Source organism: Pleurodeles waltl, chromosome 10 (assembly GCF_031143425.1).
Source record: "Pleurodeles waltl isolate 20211129_DDA chromosome 10, aPleWal1.hap1.20221129, whole genome shotgun sequence".
NCBI lineage: Eukaryota > Metazoa > Chordata > Amphibia > Caudata > Salamandridae > Pleurodeles > Pleurodeles waltl.
The window spans coordinates 206,388,071-206,408,874 of record NC_090449.1 but is presented as its reverse complement, the minus strand read 5'-3'; the positions used below and the strand labels follow the sequence as shown (position 1 = coordinate 206,408,874).

General features: G+C 43.3%; 1 protein-coding gene across 2 annotated transcripts; it reads right to left on the bottom strand.

Annotated features, from left to right (window-relative positions):
* Positions 1–669: 669 nt before the first annotated feature.
* On the bottom strand, positions 670–19,838 carry RPS15A (ribosomal protein S15a). 2 transcript variants are annotated; one of them, XM_069210189.1, is made up of 5 exons: positions 19,719–19,838; positions 18,215–18,352; positions 17,623–17,702; positions 6,397–6,482; positions 670–799 (listed from the first exon to the last, which is right to left on the bottom strand). In XM_069210189.1, the coding sequence occupies exons 2-5, from the start codon at positions 18,345–18,347 to the stop codon at positions 706–708; spliced, it is 393 nt and encodes a 130-aa protein (XP_069066290.1). In that variant the 5' UTR covers positions 18,348–18,352; positions 19,719–19,838; the 3' UTR covers positions 670–705. The 2 variants fall into 2 exon arrangements, with proteins under 2 accessions (XP_069066290.1, XP_069066289.1); XM_069210188.1 differs by having other exon boundaries at positions 19,682–19,792.
* Between the last annotated feature and the right edge of the window lie 966 nt (positions 19,839–20,804).

Sequence of the window (20,804 nt, the reverse complement as noted above, 5' to 3'; positions counted from 1 at the left end):
TGGTATGACACTGCCGTGCCAGATGAAAGGCACAAACACCCAATGATTAACTTCCTTCAACAAGGCACTATCATTTGTATTTTCTCAATATACTTCACCTGTGTCCTAACCCTGCAGACAGTTCACCCAGTTACACACCAGAAGCCTCTACCCCGTAGGAAATAGGCAGCAGAAAACGACAACACCTGCTTTAAGGTCCATTAGGACCCACAGAGCAGCAAGCAAATTATGCTTGCATGTGGGCTCTCGCAACGGCTGCAAGCACTGAACCCATACTGCGCATCTCAGATAACACAAACGTTTGTGACCTTCAGACTAACTACTGTGGGTGTGAAATCTGTGCAGCTTGAGCCAGCTACCCTCATTTCTATGAGACAGTGAGGGTTACTTATCCACTCACTCAAGCAACTGTCACAATAATCACTAATCATTCTGTAATTTCTCTATCACGCAAAATAAGCCAGCCAATTATGGACCTACAGCACCTGTGGTAACAGATCTGCTACCTAGCACACTGCTAGGACACAAACATTCAAGTTTTAACCATTTACTATTTTAATGCACCTCAACGTACCAATACAAATGGATTTTAGAGTGAAGGATAAACTGACTTACAAGTACAGCTTTGAAACTGCATTACGCAATCGATCAAACAAAGTTCAAAACAAGTCTGTTTTACAATTTATTAGTCTGCCTTTTTACATTCTAGAAAAAGAATCCCAGGATTTTGCCTCCTGTATGTTTTCGCCTAGCTTCTTCGTGGTCCATAATGCCTGCTGACGTTGTGAGAACAATGTATCTGTTAGAAAAAATAAATAAAGTTAAATTAAAAATATTGAGGTATCACAGTCTTAATAAGCTTGGAAATCAGCAGCTCCTTTCTTTATACAGTTCTATTAAATGCATTTCATTAGGTAGAATTGCGGCTTTAACCTGTCAACATCATAACTAGCAAACCCAGAATGGCTTAACAGGTCTTCAGAGTTCTGTATTCTAAGGGTGCATGCCATCTTTCTGGCACTCAACAATATGCACTTTCTTCAATATGCACCTGAAACCAGCTAAACCTGCAGAAAGCATAGCACTGATAACACGTAGTGTTAATACCTAAGCATACCATTGCTAGCACAAAGGACCAGCATATGTTACTCATATGCAGGAGGAATCTGGGGTTAAATGTCTGAAATTAGAGATAGAGCAGAACCGCTGAGCATGAAAAAGCAATTTTATGACTGACTACTAGGATTCTCGTAACATGAGCTGCTGGGTGCGTCCAATATGTACGTGGCATTGATGGCTACAGCCAGCTTCATAGGCTCAGAGAACTGGTAAGTATTCTTTGCCATACTTCATGGCATCAACATGACTTCCATCTAGCACATTCTACAGAGATCTTTCCCGTAGATGGTGCCAACTGTAATGCCTTATGTGTCAGCAGGTTATCTTACTGCATTAATTTGACGGCTGTCTTAGTAGCAGCAGCAACTAAGGCAAGAAACCTTACATCTGAAAGCTAATATTTTAAAATCACCGAGTTGGTGACCTTTAGGTCAAGGAGACCTTTAAAGTAATGCAAAAAAAATTGACTAACTGAAAATTTGGACTTTAGGATCTTGGTTGTGAGGTCCAAACGAATGGCATAGGAGGATTGGCGTAAACTTGTGTTTTTTTTTCAAATGCAAGAGAGATTACTGAAAGGCTGCTACCGACTCTTGAAAAACTTCAAAATGGCCTTGGATTCCATTTTTAGGGGGAGAAGAGGTTTAACAGGAGAGCCTTTTCCCAGATGCAATGCAGCATCCACCTCCTTTCTCGATTAAAAAAAAAAAACCTCTTAGCTTGACTGTTTCAGTAGCAAAAATGCTTGACACTTTCTAGAAGACGTGCACTAATTATTATTTAATATGCATACATGTATAAAGTTAGGTGTGAAGGAAAGCAACAATCCAAACTGCATTCTCCCAGGACAGCATGTGCGCTACTAAATCTTACGAGAGGGTTTTGACACACAGTAAGAACGACAAATGCATAGGGGGCACTTGTAACAATGGCTATGGCGTGCACCACGATACCTTGAAAGAGCCCAGGTGTAGGAAAGTACCATCTTGCCTGGCATGTTACCCCCATTTTTCACTGTATATATGTTGTTTTAGTTGTATGTGTCACTGGGACCCCGCCAGCCAGGGCCCCAGTGCTCATAAGTGTGCCTGAATGTGTTATGACTAACTGTCTCACTGAGGCTCTGCTATCCAGAACCTCAGTGGTTATGCTCTCTCATTTCTTTCCAAATTGTCACTGACAGGCTAGTGACCAATTTCACCAATTCACATTGGCATACTGGAACACCCTTATAATTCCCCAGTATATGGTACTGAGGTACCCAGGGTATTGGGGTTCCAGGAGATCCCTATGGGCTGCAGCATTCCTTTTGCCACCCATAGGGAGCTCTGACAATTCTTACACAGGCCTGCCACTGCAGCCTGAGTGAAATAATGTCCACGTTATTTCACAGCCATTTACCACTGCACTTAAGTAACTTATAAGTCACCTATATGTCTAACCTTTACCTGGTAAAGGTTAGGTGCAAAGTTACTTAGTGTGTGGGCACCCTGGCACTAACCAAGGTGCCCCCACATTGTTTAGGGCAAATTCCCCGGACTTTGTGAGTGCGGGGACACCATTACACGCGTGCACTACACATAGGTCACTACCTATGTGTAGCTTCACAATGGTAACTCAGAATATGGCCATGTAACATGTCTAAGATCATGGAATTGCCCCCTCTATGCCATCCTGGTATTGTTGGCACAATCCCATGATCCCACGGGTCTGTAGCACAGACCCTGGTACTGCCAAACTGCCTTTTCAGGCGTTTCACTGCAGCTGCTGCCAACCCCTCACAGGTTTCTGCCCTCCTGGGGTCCAGCCAGGCTTGGCCCAGGAAGGCAGAACAAAGGACTTCCTCAGAGGGAGGGTTTTACACCCTCTCCCTTTGGAATAAGGTGTCAGGGCTGGGGAGGAGTAGCCTCCCCCAGCCTCTGGAAATGCTTTCATGGGCACAGATGGTGCCCATTTCTGCATAAGCCAGTCTACACCGGTTCAGGGACCCCTCAGCCCTGCTCTGGCACGAAACTGGACAAAGGAAAGGGGAGTGACCACTCCCCTGACCTACACCTCCCCTGGGAGGTGCCCAGAGCTCCTCCAGTGTGCTCCAGACCTCTGCCATCTTGGAAACAGAGGTGCTGCTGGCACACTGGACTGCTCTGAGTGGCCAGGGCCAGCAGGTGACGTCAGAGACTTCTTCTGATAGGCTCCTTCAGGTGTTGCTAGCCTATCCTCTCTCCTAGGTAGCCAAACCTCTTTTCTGGCTATTTAGGGTCTCAGCTTTGGGGGATTCCTTAGATAACGAATGCAAGAGCTCAGAGTTCCTCTGCATCTCTTTCTTCACCTTCTGCCAAGGAATCGGCTGCTGACCGCGCTGGAAGCCTGCAAAACTGCAACAAACTAGCAAAGACGACTACTGCAACTCTGTAACGCTGATCCTGCCGCCTTCTTGACTGTTTTCCTGGTGGTGCATGCTGTGGGGGTAGTCTGCCTCCTCTCTGCAATAGAAGCTCCGAAGAAATCTCCCGTGGGTCGACGGAATCTTCCCCCCTGCTACCGCAGGCACCAAAGAACTGCATCACCGGTCCCCTGGGTCTCCTCTCAGCACGACGAGAGAGGTCCCTTGAATCCAGCAACTCTGTCCAAGTGACTCCCACAGTCCAGTGACTCTTCAGTCCAAGTTTGGTGGAGGTAAGTCCTTGCCTCCCCACGCCAGACTGCACTGCTGGGAACCGCGTCTTTTGCAGCTACTCCAGCCTCTGTGCACTTCCGGCAGAAATCCTTTGTGCACAGCCAAGCCTGGGTCCACGGCACTCTAACCTGCATTGCACGACTTTCTAAGTTGTCCTCCGGCGGCGTGGGACTCCTTTGTGCAACTTCCGGTGAGCACCATTTCACTCCTCTTCTTAGTGCCTGTTCCGGCACTTCAGCGGGTGCTGCCTGCTTCTGAGAGGGCTCCTTGTCTTGCTGGGCGCCCCCTCTGTCCCCTGACACAATTGGCGACATCCTGGTCCCTCCTGGGCCACAGCAGCATCCAAAAACCCTAACCGCACGATTTGCAGCTAGCAAGGCTTGTTGGCGGTCTTTCGGCGGGAAAACACTTCTGTACGACTCTTCACGACGTGGGACATCCATCCTCCAAAGGGGAAGTTTCTAGCCCTTGTCGTTCCTGCAGAATCCTCAGCTTCTACTGCCTAGTAGCAGCTTCTTTGCACCCACAGCTGGCATTTCCTGGGCATCTGCCCATCTCCGACTTGCTTGTGACTTTTGGACTTGGTCCCCTTGTTCCCCAGGTACCCTCGTTTGGAAATCCATCGTTGTTGCATTGCTGGTTTGTGTCTTTCCTGCAGAATTCCCCTATCACGACTTCTGTGCTCTTTGGGGAACTTTAGTGCACTTTGCACTCACTTTTCAGGGTCTTGAGGTGGGCTATTTTTCTAACCCTCACTGTTTTCTTACAATCCCAGCGACCCTCTACAAGGTCACATAGGTTTGGGGTCCATTCGTGGTTCGCATTCCACTTTTGGAGTATATGGTTTGTGTTGCCTCTATCCCTATGTGTCCCCATTGCATCCTATTGTAACTATACATTGTTTGCACTGTTTTCTAAGACTATACTGCATATTTTTGGTATTGTGTACATATATCTTGTGTATATTTGCTATCCTCATACTGAGGGTACTCACTGAGATACTTTGGCATATTGTCATAAAAATAAAGTACCTCTATTTTTAGTACATCTGTGTATTGTGTTTTCTTAAGATATTGTGCAAGTGACACTAGTGGTACTGTAGGAGCTTCATTTGTCTCCTAGTTCAGCCTAAGCTGCTCTGCTAAGCTACCATTATCTATCAGCCTAATGGCTGCTAGACACCCTATACACTAATAAGGGATACCTGGGCCTGGTGCAAGGTGTAAGTACCCCCTTGGTACTCACTACAAGCCAGTCCAGCCTCCTACACTAGGCAAGAAGAGACCAACTGCATTTGTGGAACAGGGGCACCTGCGCACACCATGGGATATTTAAGATTAGACCAAATCTGGAGGCAACTGGGGACGATTTATTATTTTCTGGCCAATATCTAGGGAATATTAGTTTTTTTTTTAAAAGTTGTTCTCGTGGAAGAGAAGGGAGGTGACAACCCATGACGTAACACCCAAGGTTGTTAATTTGACAACTGATTTTCCAGATGCAGAACTATGAAGCACAAGGGAACCCGGGCAAAGTTATTTCATGAACTGCTTTGAACATACACTTGTTCTTGGATACCTAGCAGACTGATGAACATGGCTAATCTAGGTATAGCTGAGCCCCAAATACCTTCAATACTCATCGAGTCACATTTTTTCAGGCTTAGATCTAGGTTAGTTTAGAGAGATCTCATTAAAGCAAGGTGTAGGACAATTCAGGATCAAGATCTTATAGTGAAGATAGCAAATTGCTTATAAGTTTTTATTTTATTGATAAAGAAAACACAACTTCTAGTATTACCTGCAATGGTTTTGTGATGTTTCAAGTTTCTGAAAAGTATATTGGATTGTTTTTAAATTGTAGAGTGATTAAAGCAAGTCAAACAATTGTATTTAAATTGTGCGTTAGGAGCAGAAATAAGTGACTTGGCTCGAGAATTAAGTAAAGGTTTTTTTTTGGGGGGGGGGGGGCACTTCAAGACAAAGCTATAATACCATCCCCTTGCCACACCGCGTCATAGTTTTGGGCATTATAACTGCCATGAATCAGACTATAGTCGGCGAAGAATAGCGTAGTTGTAATATGGCAACTTAAATGTGCTCTACCTGGCACCCCTTCTGAAGACTGTCAGAGGTAGTGGTGCATTGCTATAAAGATAGCAACTATCTCCCTCCAACACATAAGCATACAGAACAGCATACTACATAAGAGCGTTCCCTATGTTAAGCTTATAACATTTTAAAACTACAAAAATGGGATGAGGAGAAAGGAAAGTTTCCCCTTTATGTCTCAACTCAAAGTGGAAACAGATATTCTGCAGAAAGTAACAGAAGGGAAGGGGCTGTAGGGTAAAATGAGACAAGGGGGTGGGGTAGGGACGATTAGTGTGAGGCATGAAAGGCTGCACTAATTGAACGACTGACGTGAAATTAAACAGGAAGGGAGTCATGAAGGTAAAGAATTGTACAAAAGAGGTGCTGAAAATTGAGTAAATGGGAGATCAGAGTGAAACTGTAGATTAAGAAAATACGAGAATTTAAAAGAAAAATGAAAAGAACAATGGATGCCCTTTAAAGCAGATAAGTTAATGATGTACCTACCCAAACTGGCGAGATGGCAACAGATTGTTCTGCCACTTTTCCAGATCCTTCAGTTGCACATCAAACCGTGGACTAATTACACCACACTACAAAACAAAAACTGAATTTGATTAACACATCCATATATGTAATAATAAAGACAACTAATGCAAGGAGACAACACCGGTCTGAAGTACAGGCAATCAAGACTAAAGATCATGAGCACTTATCACATTTTAAGAGCCAGTCACAACAAGCAATGGCAAAGTCAATAAGTCTCACCCACCCAAGAGCTGGTTATTGGCTTTGCCAATGTTTTAGTCATTTTGTACACCAGTTTAGCAGCTGTTCAGCATGGCTAAAAGTAAGTGGCTTAAAGGAGGTTAACATTGAGAGGTGTAATAAAGTAGAGTGGTGTGTTATGGAGTGGCGTGGAGAGTCACGGAGTGGTGTAGACATGATCAGGGTGGAAAAAAGTGGAGTGGCATTATGTAGTGGAGTCATGGAGGGGAGTAAAGTTTCGTAGAGTGGAAGGGTGTAGAGTGGAGTGAAGTTTCAGAGTTGAGTGGTACTGAGTAGTGTTGAGTCAGAGTGGGGTGTCAGAATGGAGTGGTAAAAAGTGGAGTAGATTGTGTGGTGGTATAGAGTGGAATGACGGAGAGTGGTGTGTCAGAACAGAGTGGAGAAGGGTGGCATGGAGGGAGCTGCGTAGAGCAGTGTGCAGGAGTATCAGAGTGGAGTAGAGTTAAGTGGAATGAAGCACCAGCGGAGCGTTGTAAAGCGGAGTAGAATGGCCTAGAGTGAAGTGCTATAAAGTACAATGGTGCACAGGAAGCTAGTGAGGGAGAGAGTGCAATGGTGTATTGTAGTGGCCTAGAGTGCACTGGACTAGTTACGTAGAGTGGTACAGAGAGCACTGGCGTAGTGCACAGTGGTGCAGAGTAGAACAGGGTGGCGTAGAGTGCAGTGCTAAAAAAAAAAAAAAAATCTACTCGATCACTCGCTGTGGAGTTATATTTTATGGAGGTAGCGCTATTTGTAAATCCTACTAGCCCCTTCTGGCAAGTGGACAAACAGGTGTTCTGTTCAGTCAGAAAATGAATTAGCACTTAAGACGTCTTTACATCTTATTCTTGTCACAGTTGCCCTGTATTCAAAGACAAAGGTCAAGTCAGTCTGTCTTCTTGCAGTACAAATACTTTTCCTTGTGACTGCAGAGTTCCAGGATCTTGTAAGGTGATCTGCCTGACCTATGTGAAATGACAGGCTTTTGGTATCAGGTGCTCCCTAATACACAACAATTATATAACTAAGTCAACTTTACAAACATTTCAAAATATATTTCAGTAGCTCTGAAAGACCTTTTTATGTACGTGCGATGAAAAAAATCTTAATAGGATGAAAAAAAAAAAAAGTCAGACCACTTTACTTGGTGAGGTGCAAATGATAAATGTCTTTTAGAACTCAATTTTCACAGATCGTTAATACACTATTATAGTTTTATCAGTAAACCTCCAAGTTAGTGGGAAAGTTTTTTGGGACATTTCCCAGAAATGTACTGTCTGTAAATGACAGCGCGCTACATCATGCTTTACTAATATATTTATTAAAAGGGAGTGTTTAAACAACCTGAGAAACACTGCTGCACTGATGGCAAAGCTATCAGTAAACTAAGAGGCAAGTCATGCATGGATCATGTGTATCCTATGTGTGGGCTAGATTACACATCGAGCAAGCTTAATGCATTTAGACAAGAGGATTTTTTTTCTTCTTACAGCAGAAATGCTGAACTCACATATTTGAAGGTGCACTCATGTGAGAATGAAGAAAAAGGCGACGGTAAAACAAAATTTGCCCATGATCACACAATTTAAAAAAACATTTACGGGTCCAGTACATTAAATTTACTTGAACTGCAGGTCTAGTAACATTTAAGACTTTGAGGCCTACAGCGGTATAGAGAACAATAGTGTAGAGCACAGTGGTGTAGTGTTGCAGCATATAGTGGCACAGAGTGCAGTGAAGATTGGTGCACTCGAGTAAAGAGGTGTAAAGTGTTTTGGCATTGAGTGCAGTGGTTAGCAGAGTGGAAAGGCATAGAGAAGAGTGGCAAATCACAACGGGGTGCGGTGGCTTGCAAGAGAGGAATAATTAAGCTCTCACCACAGAAATGTGTTAAGGCACTCTAATCAGGTAGAGATGGTCTGTTCTCGTCACATGGGGAAGAACAAATATTTATTTGGAAGAGGAAGCCTCACACACTAGCAGTATAATGCTTTATCATCGGCAACCTTCCCTCAAGACCATGAGGCTAGTTGCCTGCTACAATTAGGAGTAGTGTACCTGCTTATTTAGGTAGGAGTTCACCTGTTTGTGTCTATTTAGTGATTAGGCCTAGTTGTAGGGATCCTTTGGCACTGATGAATACCCAGGACCTCTTTAGGCCTTAGAAAGGGCAGAGAGATGTTGCGTTCAATTTTTTTTTTTTTAAGTGTCCAGATCCCATCACTATCCAGTATTATTTATCTAAGAACTCCCTCCCTTTCGCTACACAGGAAGTGAAGTCTGCCCATGTGCTTTAAAAAAAAAAAACACAAGGGAGGGGCGTGCAAGCAGTAAGGGGGCACAACAGCAAGTGAGACTACAACAGAAGGCCTTTTAACTGAGGGAAGGGAGCAACCAACATCAAAATATTTTGTCTTATGAGACAAAAGCCCTTGTGCTGGAGCTACTGTCTGAAATAGGAGTGGAATTGAAAAACAAAGAGAAAGGAACAGACAAGACAATATAAGAGGGAAAGACCAGAGAACGAACCAACAAGGAGAGAAAGAATCTGAGAAACCGCAAGCCTACAAGTGCTAGCATGCGTTCAGCACTTAATGTGACCTAGTCACAAGTAAGTTATTCTGATCACAGACAATCAATGCCAACATACATTTTTGCGTGATAGTGTTCCACATCAAAGAACTAGCTGCGTCAGGCAATGGCCATGGATGCTGCATGGCAGCAAATGACAAAATTATCTCGTCAGGAATGTGTGTTGCCCCTCAGGCTCCAACTCCCATTTCACTTTTGTTTCTGTCCCAACTAGTGCAGTAAAGCTCAAAAAGAAAAACACAAACAAGCACTTGCAATGCAACGGATCTCGAGTTTGCTCGTGTTAGAGCGGATAGCGTTGTAAACCCCTAACCCGACTTTTCACCTATCGGCAAAAGTGCATTTATGTACGTAACCCGAAAAACTGCAATTAAGTGTGTAAAGCGCTCGACTTCTGCCAAGCGAAATCGCGTTAGGAAAAGAGAAAAAGTAGTCCACGAGCCGGACAGAAAACAGCGAGCCTTGCATGTTTTCTGTACTTGGTCAGTATGCATGCTTTCGACTAATGAAAGAAAGCAGATTTTAATAGGCAAGCCTAAGAGCCAATGAAAAACACTGACGTGACGTCGGCAGGGCTCCATGCCCTTTTCTAATACCTAAAGCGTCTTGCGAGCGATACGTATGCGACGCAGGCTTGACCCTAAAAAGGCAATGGAGGGAGAGGGTGGATGCAAGCAGTAAAGGGCACAACAGCAAGCAATGATGAAAAACGGACCATGAAAAAAAGGAAAAAAAAAAAAAAGCTATACAGCGAGCAGCAGAGGGGAAGAAATAAAGGGGGCTATTGAGAAAGTATGACAGGGGAGGGGGCCAAATATAGTAGGCTTAATCACATCGGAAGCAGCGGACTGGCACAGATTAAGTTAAATTAATCTATGCTTGGTGCCTGCTCCACAGCAAGCATCGAAGTGGCGTTTTGGCTGCATTTTCCAATGAAGACAAATAGTAAACAATGGGTGGGCTCCAAGCCCTTTTTGTGCAGAAGTGTCTCACAAGCTGGAACCAGTTTGCACCACAGAGAATGGGACTCCAGTCCTGCTCAAAGACATCAGTAACATTGCATATTTCATGTTGGTCCACTGCCTAATCACCCCAACGTCTCGAAACACTTCGACCCACTGGGACCTTAAAGCAATAAAGGAGGCATCCAGTCTTTCAGAATTAACGTAACAACTGGACCATTTTGGAGCTTACACTTTTCAACTGATCAGAGCGGTTGAGCACCATTGTAAGAACTCTGAATATTCCATTGATGAACTCAGTTATGGTCTAAGTTCAGGAAGGTCTGAATCTATAAGTTCACCTCCATCCATACCACCCAAGGTCCTTATAGGTCTGACAGCCAAGGAGGCACTGCAAAGATCCTATTGTAAAAGGTGCACTGGATGGCTTCAGTAGCCGTACGAAATCAAGTGGAAGAACCTCTAGAAATATTCGCTAGATGCTAGCAAGCTTTTTTTTAGCTACATACAACAAATTCTTCCACTTAGTACATTCATATGCACCTAAAGCACCAAAATAAGGGCTTTCTACTATGTTAAGAAATCAAGTTCAAGCCTTAGCAGAGGCATCTGCTGGGTTTGCAACCTGAAAGTTTGGGATTTTCTTAATGAGAAAGAAAAGGCCATGGACTTCAAGACACACACACCCCCCCCCCCCCCCACACCCACTAGTCACACTTAGCTATTACTCGTCTAAATCAAAAAGGAAAAGGTCACCCTAAGCAGACAAAAAAAAAAAAGCATTAAGTAGCTAGAGTGTAACAGTAATTATCAAGTAAAGTATACCACAGTGATTACCGCCTGAAAGAGTACAGCAATTAATACCAGCAATGGTGGAGGATTATTAGCAAGCACAACTACCACCTATGCTATAGAAACGTTTCAAGTACATTAAGTCGCTGGTTAGGTTTTGATGTACACTACTGAACAATTGTAATGTGGCAAATGCAAGGGAGGCAACCATTTTGTTGTTAAAAGTAAGACTTGCTCCAGCTTGCAAGAAAACATTTTTGGTCATCACAAATGATGGATGTACTTCACACCACAAAGAAACAAAAAAGGGGAGGGGTGGGGGGAGAAAATCAGAGGAGAAACACCAAAGCTTAGAAAACTAAGTGGATAATAAGCTACCCATAAACAAAAAAACTGTCTCACAGCAATTTCTATTCAAAAAAAATAAAATAAAAAGCTAGCAAAGGTCAAAGATATATACTTATAAAAACACAAGGGTTCTGACAAGTTCAACGTTTGAGCTGCCTCCTCATCAAACTCGAGAAGCTGTGGGGTTCAAAATTTCACTCAGCGATGTTGCTAGGCGAATTAAGATGTTATGTTCCAGAAAGCAACTAGACTGCTCCATGAGGTGCAAGTGAACCACAGTATAAAATTAACCCCTTTAATGCGGGCGCCGGCCACTGGCCGATGCCCGCACTACCTCCCTGGTGCAGGTCACAACCAGTGGGCGACACCAGGGAGGGAGTCTGAAAATCCTCGGGTGCGAAATTGAATTGGGGGGGCAATTTATTTTAGGGTTTCCCTGGGGGCATTTTATCACTTTTATGTGTGTGTCTGGTGTTCCTGGGGTCCGATTGCAGCCTCCAGGGAAACCACACAGGCACTGAAAAGTGATTGAATATATATATATATATATATATATATATATATATATATATATATATATATTAGCCACCAGTTGTCTTGCAGTGGCAGCTTGCGTCTTCAAAGCAGTGCACATGCTTCAATTGACGCATTTCAACTGTAGCTTTTAGGCAACAATAAAGAAGTCAAGCAAGTCTTGTGATTAGGTTTCTGCTACAAAAGGATCAGACTTGTCTAGTGGCAGTTTTAGTGCCATAAAGAAGCGCAGGTTTATACGACTACTGCAAAGAGCAAATCTGTATTTTATGTAAATAACTGGGTACGTTAGTAAAGTCAGCCACTATCTGCGCTATAATACAAATGAAATGTATGTGCGGGGTGGGGGGGTGGCTATAGAGCGATGAAGAGCACGTTTGGTGGGTGGTAATGAGGGAAATCCAAGGAGGAGGACAGCAGATACTGAGACAGCATCTGAGGGATAGGACAATGGCGCAGACTCTGGGAGTGATTTTTCAGTTGGAGGGGTCCCATTGGGTAACTCCCTCCAGTAAATTGTGAGGGAGGTGATGAGGGCAGTCCTGTTGTCCCTTCGCAAGCAGAGTCTGTGCAACAGGGCAATAGTGGGTTAGCCCAACAGACAGGGCCAAGCACAGAGAGGGTGCTCTCTTGGGAGCTCCCCAATTTAGTTCAGCCCCAAATTCCACGGCCCAAATTGTATTGTGGAGATATTTTCTTACCCAGAATACCCTTCAAAGCTGAAATGTTGAATAAAAACTATTTTTCTTGCATTTCTGTCACACAAACTACAGGAATATGCTGCGATCCACAAAATTCCTACTACCCAGTGATTCCTCACCTGTTCTAATAAAAACACTACCCCACCTGAGTGCCTATACCTAGTGCCTGCGTAAGGAATGGATCACCCCAGGGTCAACAGTTGCCTCATGTAAGTACCAACATTGACCGATGTGTGATCTATTCCTGTCGCGGGCACTAGGCCTACCTACGCAAGTGAGGTACCATTTTTTTATCGGGAGACTTGGGGGAAGCACAGAATAGTACAAGTGTTATTGCCCCTTGTCTTTCTCTACATTTTTTCCTTCAAAATGCAAGACAGTGTGTAAAAAAGACGTCTATTTGAGAAATGGACTGTAGTTCACATGCTAGTATGAGCACCCCGGAATTCAGAGATGGGCCAATAACCACTGCTGCTCAATACCTTATCTTATGCCCATTTCGGAAATACAAAGGTTTTCTTTATACCTATTTTTCACTCTCTGTTTCAGCAAATGAATTGCTGTATACCCGGAATAGAATGAAAACCCATTGCAAGGTGCAGATCATTTTATTGGCTCTGGGTACCTAGGGATCTTGATGAACCTACAAGCCCTATATATCCCTGCAACCAGAAGAGTCCAGCACATGTAACGGTATGTTCCTTTAAAAAAATCTGACATTGCAGGAAAAAGTAAGAGTAAAACGCTGAGAAAAATTGCTGTTTTTTCAGCTCAATTTCAATATTTTTATTTTCAGCTGTTATTTTCTGTAGGAAAACCTTGTAGGATCTACACAAATGACCCCTTGCTGAATTCAGAATTTTGACTATTTTTCAGAAATACTTATCTTTCCGCGATCCAGTGTTGGTTTCACACCCATTCCTGTTATTAACGAAGGAGGATGAAGCACCAAAAATAGTAAAAATGAAGTGTGTCCCAGTAAAATGCCAAAATTGTGGTTTTCTGATTTAACTCTGCCTGTTCCTGAAAGCTGGGAAGATGGTGATTTTAGCACCACAAATCCTTCGTTAATGCTAATTCCTGGGTAAAAATCACAAGCCACCTTCGGCAGCCCTTTTATAAAAAAATAAATAAAAAAATTTAAAAAAAGTGTATTTTGGCTAATTTCTTGGTCTCCTCCAGGGGAACCCAGAAACTCTGGGTACCTTTAGAATCCCTAGGATGTTGTGGGTAGCTTATGTGGACAGAAAGTTATGAAGGCTTAAGCGCAAACTACCCCAAATAGCCAAAAAAGGGCTCAGCACGGGGGGGGGCAGCAGCTCAGAGGGTTTTTTTTTGGGGGGGGGGGGGGGGGGGGTGTCCGCCCCCGACAGCCACTGGCTTTTGTAATGTTTTAAGCATGCTGTATAGCGGCACGGCTGCACTTCCTTTACGCTTACCCAAACCTGCAAGTTACCGGATGGCTGTCATCAGGTCAGGTACTTTGACCAGATGCTCTCTCTCATACTACCACTTGATTTAGCCTTCTGTTATAAGTCCAAAGCACTTCTTAGTTCTTCAGTACGTTTAATACACTATCAGCTTTTCAGTCAAAGAACCTCACATTACAAACTTAACAGAATCGCAATGTTTCTTCATCTGGGGAACATTCCAATATGGGGGGGGGGGGGGGGGGAAGGAAAGTGAATGAGGTAAAGTAGCAAGATAATATTCACACTAGTATGACCCATAGATCAAGTAATTACAACACCTTCCTAACCTGCACCCCTGGTTGGACCATGTCAAGTTATTGCACTTCTTCCAGACTCCTGAACCCACATTTCTGTGGCATTCCCATCCCACATCCCTTTTGAAGCCATCCACAGAGCTTCAGCAGCCCACACCCTTGCACCACAAATCAGGATCAGAGTGAGGGATGGCAGGCCCACCTAAGCACCAGGAGTCAGGAAGAAGTTTCCACACTGTGGGTTGACCCGTTTTATTTTGTTTTTTTAAAAGGTCTGTGTGTGAATGAGGAGTGTTGTTCCCATTGAGCCCAAAAAGTGCTGGTTCTTGCATAAAGGTGGTAATTCCTGGCAATATGCTGGCCATGTCAGAGCAGTGGTATTGTGTGGCAACATGCTTCACATAGAACTATGATAGCAGCAGTATTTACTGGTGATTACTACCAGAATAGTGCTAAATCCTGGGAACATGCAGGTCCATTCATAATGGTGTTAACTCCCGTAACAAGGGTTATTACTGACGATTCAGTCTGCAGTATGCTCCAAGTTCATGGTAAGTTATCACTTCATAACCTACTGAAATTACTCCACAGTACATCTTACAAATCTTAGTACTGAAAAATTCTCCTAAGTGCATCCAGTCTCATACTACATAACTAAGGCTCCCAGTTTTCCATTTTTACTGACAAATACAGAGAAAAGTGTGTTTTCTGTCTGTATTTATTTTTAAAAGCAGAAAAATACAGAAAATTGTGATTCACTGAGTAACTCTCCATGCTGTCGTTCATGAATTCCAGGCCAGGGCCACAGCTGAGCAGATATAAGCATGAAGAATTATTTAAAAAAAAAAAAAAAAAAAAACGTTAAATACATAACTATGCTGGCATGCATTTGTATATAATGCTCATGTTTCTATGGGTGTAGTGTTTTGTTTTATTTGTCTGCTTACTTTGCTAAAATATGAGTGCATGCTTGTCAGTTTAAATGAATGTGGTAATCTACCATTTTAAGACACCTTTTATTCTCGAAACAAATAAATATTGATCAATACAGACGCAAGTACAATACAGACAGAAGTGATATAAAACCAGGAGCCCTATGCATAACCAGTTTGGTCTGGATCACTCGAACTGCCCATCAAAGCTGACCTCCAGACCAAGCTTTTGTACAAGGTGACTTATCTCACAGCAGGAGGCAAATGAGCTGGCTCCAATCGTAAGTACTCAAAACAGACAATTAATTGAAGTATTTCTGCACCTTGCCGATATCAGTCTTTTTAAGTAGTAACACGGGACGGACCAAAGGGAGGTCTGGCCTTGAACCTTCTTCACCTTTAACAAACTACAGTCTCGTCCCTCACACCCCTACGAGCTACCAAATAAAAGTATTCAGGAAGGATTAAATGAGCAGCCCTTGCAGAATTTCTAAAGGTATCCCTGGCTCCACACTTCTCACTTCAGTGCCTGGGACTCCGCCCACAGACGTGCACTACAATGTATTTCCATTCTCTTGGGGAAGCCATTTTCACACAATCTTATTACATGCTAAACCATAATCATCCAAATGGATCTTACTTTACCGTTATAATTAACAGTCAAACTTCAAAGATCAGCATCAAAAAACACCTGATCCAGCATTTACTGAATCTTATTTAAAATGTACGCATGACAAACTTTATTTTATTTCACACTACGATCATGAAGTCTCTGCTTCCTTACTTTAAACTAATAATATTTAGGCATGTGTCCAGCCATTCAGTTACACTTCCAAACCCTTAAATCGAACAGGAAACCGTGGTCTAGCAACAGACAATGCAATATAGGAATTCAGGTGAAAAATGTCTTACAAGCATGTTTATTTCTAAAGCTTTGCATCTTCAAGCTGCATGGCACTTTGAAACGCCTACACTATAGTCCTAAACCTGCAAGGAAAAACTATGCTTTTGCTCGCGTTAGAGCTATTAGCGTTGTAAACTCATAACCGGGCTTTACTTGCTACATAAACTAATAATGAAAAGTAAAAACAGTTTCACATATGCGAGCCGATGGTCGCAATGAGCGTGAAGGAAACACAGAAAAGGAAACCAAAGTTCGCTTGCAGTGAAACTTGTGGGCAAAGTGGACTTATCCACTTTACCGGCAAAAGTGACATTAGCCATGCAAAGCACTCAACTTCTGCTCAGCGAGATTCCGCTGAGCAGGAAATGAAGATAAAGAAGCCCAGAAACCAGCAGCATTGTATGTTTTCAGTAGTTAACCGGTGCGCTTTTTTTTGGGGTGGGGGGTTGGGGGGGGGGGGGGGGGGAGGAGGCCTAAACACCAGAACAGGCATGACTTATGCATGCCTTCCACAAATGTAATCAATCGATTTTTAAAAGGAAAGCCCACGAACTAATGAAAGTGACGGTCGTGACATGGGAGTGGTTAGAACCACAGAGAGTTTACAACATGGTTCAGATCGCTTGTGCGCGCTTGACCATTAAGTATGAGCTTTATGTCCATTTTCTCCTATGTCCTGCTCCTTATTTTACAACCTCTATATGCGTCTTCCGAGGAAAGCAGTCATGTTTGCCTTCAAGTTTTCTTGTGAATAGACTACATCCAATCTCTACGATCACAACCTCCGTCATTGAAAACCGTACTCTTGCAACCCAACAGTCTTCTAAGCTCACCTATTACTCCCACCAAACATCTGCATGAACTCCCATACCCCCTTCCATTAATTATCGCATAGTATGGTTTGACTGGACAAGGTAAATGCCAATAACAATAACCACTGGATTGGCCACTAATACTGGGATTCAAGGCAGCACAGTGCTGCTTGTAAATTGTTTTAAACACCGCGTTAGGTGTAGTAAGACTATATAAATGCTATTAATACCCCCCCCCAAAAAAACACTACATTGATAAATGGATTGTGGCTCTTTACTCATTCGTAGTTCCACCGTTGAGTTAGCCCTACTGGAACTGCTTATGCTTTGCTAACAAATGTTATGCCCCAATTATGTTTGACCCATTGAGTTTTTTTTTGTTTTTTAAAGAGGCAAAAATATATAGGAGAAAAAAAATAGACGAAAGAAACGATCGTACCGCTAATGCTCATCATGCTAATCCATAACCAAGGAGTGTATTTACCGCTCGATTTTCAGGGGTTCGTTAAAAGAAAATTAAGACAGTGATTGTACCACGTCTGGAAACGTAATAAGGTTGGGAGCAGAACAGAGTTTAAGACAGTAAGTAGGACGTTGCTAATAAGGTATCGAAACAGAAGCAAATCCGAGACACAAAGGATAAACAGTCAATTTCAAACCTTATTTAATCTGCCAGTGAGGTTCACAACAATTTTCCCAGCTCTGTGATCATCAATGATTTCAAATTCACCAATGTAGCCTGTAAAAATCCAGATCGTGCCAAGTTAGTCATTTATGAGACTATAAAAAAATAAACATGTTTGGACAAAAGCATATTGATTGTGGTATTAGTAAATGTTCATTCAAATAGACTCACTACCCTGCAACCGGGTGAGGCAATATACCATCCAACTAATTTGGCTGTTCTGCCAGGGTTTGTCGGAATTAGAACCCTGAAAAGGCAGCCACCACAGATTAGGCGATCACTTAACTTTCAGGAGCCCCCTCCACCCCCCCTTCCAAAGACCGCACAGTGTAACCCTTATATGCCCACAGCCATCATCTTCATAGAAACACACTTTGTTTCTTAAGTCACAGCAGGTTCAAAGAAAGAGGGCAGGAAACGGACCGGGATGAACCCAGTTAATTTGTTTAATTTTTCACATGCATTCCGACGCACCAGAAGGAAAAAATCTAACCAACACATTATATGACTCGTAAGTGATCTCGGATGCATTTACTATAAAGAAAATTACTAAATAAGCCACTTACCATGTTTCATCATCACAGTTAAGAAACGCACGATGACTTTGGAGCACGGTCTTATCAGAACCTGGCGTTTTCCACGTTTTTCTGCATTGTTGATGCTTTTCAGAGCATCTGCAAGAACATTCATGCGCACCATGGTGCCTGTTCAACGAAAGTAACAAAATGCCAATTAGAAAACAAAACGCCGCCCTTCCTTAACATAAATGTAAAGTCAAATACTCATGGACATAAACGCAACGTAATTAATACGACGGTCTCCCAAGTGCTCGTGATAAAAAATGGAACAGAATGATAGGTTTAACATCGCAAGATGTACAGCAAAAAGGAAGAAAAATAAACACGTGCAGATTGCTCTCTGGTTACGCACCAGGGCAAATCAAGAGCAAAAAGAAACACAAAGTTGGACGCGACGGGTCTTGCCAACATTTTAGAAGTGGAATGCAGGGGACTAAGAAAAATAAAATTGGGAGGATTAATTCCCCCCCACCGACGTCTAATGAAGCGGAGGCAAGTCCAGACGAGAGAAAGCCAAAAAAGCCACGTTTGGTTGCTTCAAGAAAAAGGTGTCGCCCGCCTGAATCGAAGCATCCGAATAAAGTTTTTGATTGAATCGATTGGGCATGTATGAGAAACGTATACGCTTTCTACAAAATTCTAACATGCGGAAATTGGCTTCGCGAACAACCGAAAACGTTCCTATTCCAGAAACACGTTTTAACCTAGAATGAAGGGGGGTTCTTCAAAGTTCGCGTAATAAAGCGCACATCCCTTAAAGGTCCTGTAAACGTTCATGAGGCCGCCAGATTAGCGCAAACTAGAAAGCAGGATGATAAAAGCCTATCAACGAAACATGGATCCAGCGCAGGAAAGCTGTCATCTTGCGCCCCACATAGCCAACATGAGGAAATAAGACAACACACAATAACAATTCGCTAAAAGATGAGAGCACAGCCGTACAACCGAGTGCCACTTTCTCACTGTGGTACAGTGTTCATTTACTGAATCAACTGCAGCCGAAAAAGGGTGCTGTTAATGTTAGAATCATTGCATGTTCTGTGGTTCAATTTACGACGACAGACTGGGTGGCACATCATTATTTACATACATAGTGCTTCTGCAGTAAACAATCTATAACTGTTCAGTATATGGATCAGCCACTGGATATGCAGAAGGAGAACTGCTGATTGTTCACATGCGACCCGCACCCTAACAGCTTGTCGGGGACCCTGATACCGCTTTCACAAGGGGAGGATTAGACCTGTACAGCCCGAAATTCCGCGGAGACCAACAATCCCACTAAATGGAGAAAACATGGGCTTCTTCACCCACTGGCGAAAAAAACTATTGCGGCGTATCCACTTCCCAGGGACCCCGGAGCCAAAAATGAAGCTGAACAGATGGCCGAAAAACGTACTATTCAGCCCGCACTACAAAATAAGAATAGAAGATAGGATGAAAGCGATATCGTACCGATTCTAATAAGGCCACTACAAGACCAGCTACTCACCGGTCCTGCAATATGGCGGAAAGAGAAAGGAGGAGGGCCTGCGGGGGAATTTCGGAACTTCCCTATTCTCGCGAGAACTTTAAGTCGCGCGTTAGTGAATACGCGAGCAGCCATTCGCCACTGCGCAGGAAAAGTAGTCGATTGCCCAAAAACGGCCCAACAAACTTGAATCTTAAAGTACCCTCAGTTTACGAGGTGCGACAATGATATTTGGACCAGCAGAACAGTGACCTATTCCTCCGATGCAATTATGTGGTGTGTTTAATGAAGATCCTTGCAGTACACAAATTAGTAAAAAAAAAAAAATCTTAAAACACATCGCGTTTTGAGCGATTTGTCGGTACTTAATTCTATGTGCCTGGTATCCCGTGGCAACGTTGATGCTGTCTAGAAAAGAAAGCCTAAAAGAATAGTTTTGAAAGTAAATGAAGGGCTAAAAATGCACATTTTTCATTGTAAACGCAGAGGCCATTTTGGATGAGTGTTCCTTGTTATTGAATTAGGGGCGGGTAAGGGGGCAGATATAGATTAATACACACACACACACACACACATAATTGGCCCTCTCAGCCCAGAGGGTGTGGTGCAGGTACCTGTGTTTGAGGGCACCCTTGCACTAGCAGAGGTGCCCCACGAACTCCAGCCCCATTTTACTGGACTTCGTGAGTGCAGGGACACCATTTTATGTTTACCAGACATAGGTCACTACCTATGTCCAGCTATATAATGGTAGCTCCAAACCTGGGCATGTTTGGTATCGAACATGTCCAAATCATACCCCAATACTGTTGCAATGATTGGAAGTGTGATTCCATGCACTGTGGGGGCTCCTTAGAGGACCCACCCAGCATTGCTACTACCAGTCTTACTGGGTTTTCCGGGCAGCCCAGCTGCTTCCACCCATCAGACAGGTTTCTACCCTCCTGCTGCTTGATCTGATCAAGCCCAGGAAAGCAAAACAAAGGATTTCCTTTGGGAGAGGGAGGTAACACCCTCTTCCTTTGGGAAAAGGCGTGACTGGCATGGGAGGGGTAGCCTCCCCAAGTCAATGGTTTGCTTTGAAGGGCACATTTGGTGCCCTCTGTG

What these genes read in the sequence shown, in the direction of transcription:
- RPS15A (XM_069210189.1), bottom strand. Translation starts at nt 18,347, where the DNA reads ATGGTGCGCATGAATGTTCTTGCAGATGCTCTGAAAAGCATCAACAAT. An exon ending in AACTGTGATGATGAAACATG is followed by an intron (nt 17,703 to 18,214) that starts GTAAGTGGCTTA and finishes GGATTTTTACAG; the next exon opens with GCTACATTGGTGAATTTGAA. An exon ending in TTGCCATCTCGCCAGTTTGG is followed by an intron (nt 800 to 6,396) that starts GTAGGTACATCA and finishes TTTTTCTAACAG; the next exon opens with ATACATTGTTCTCACAACGT.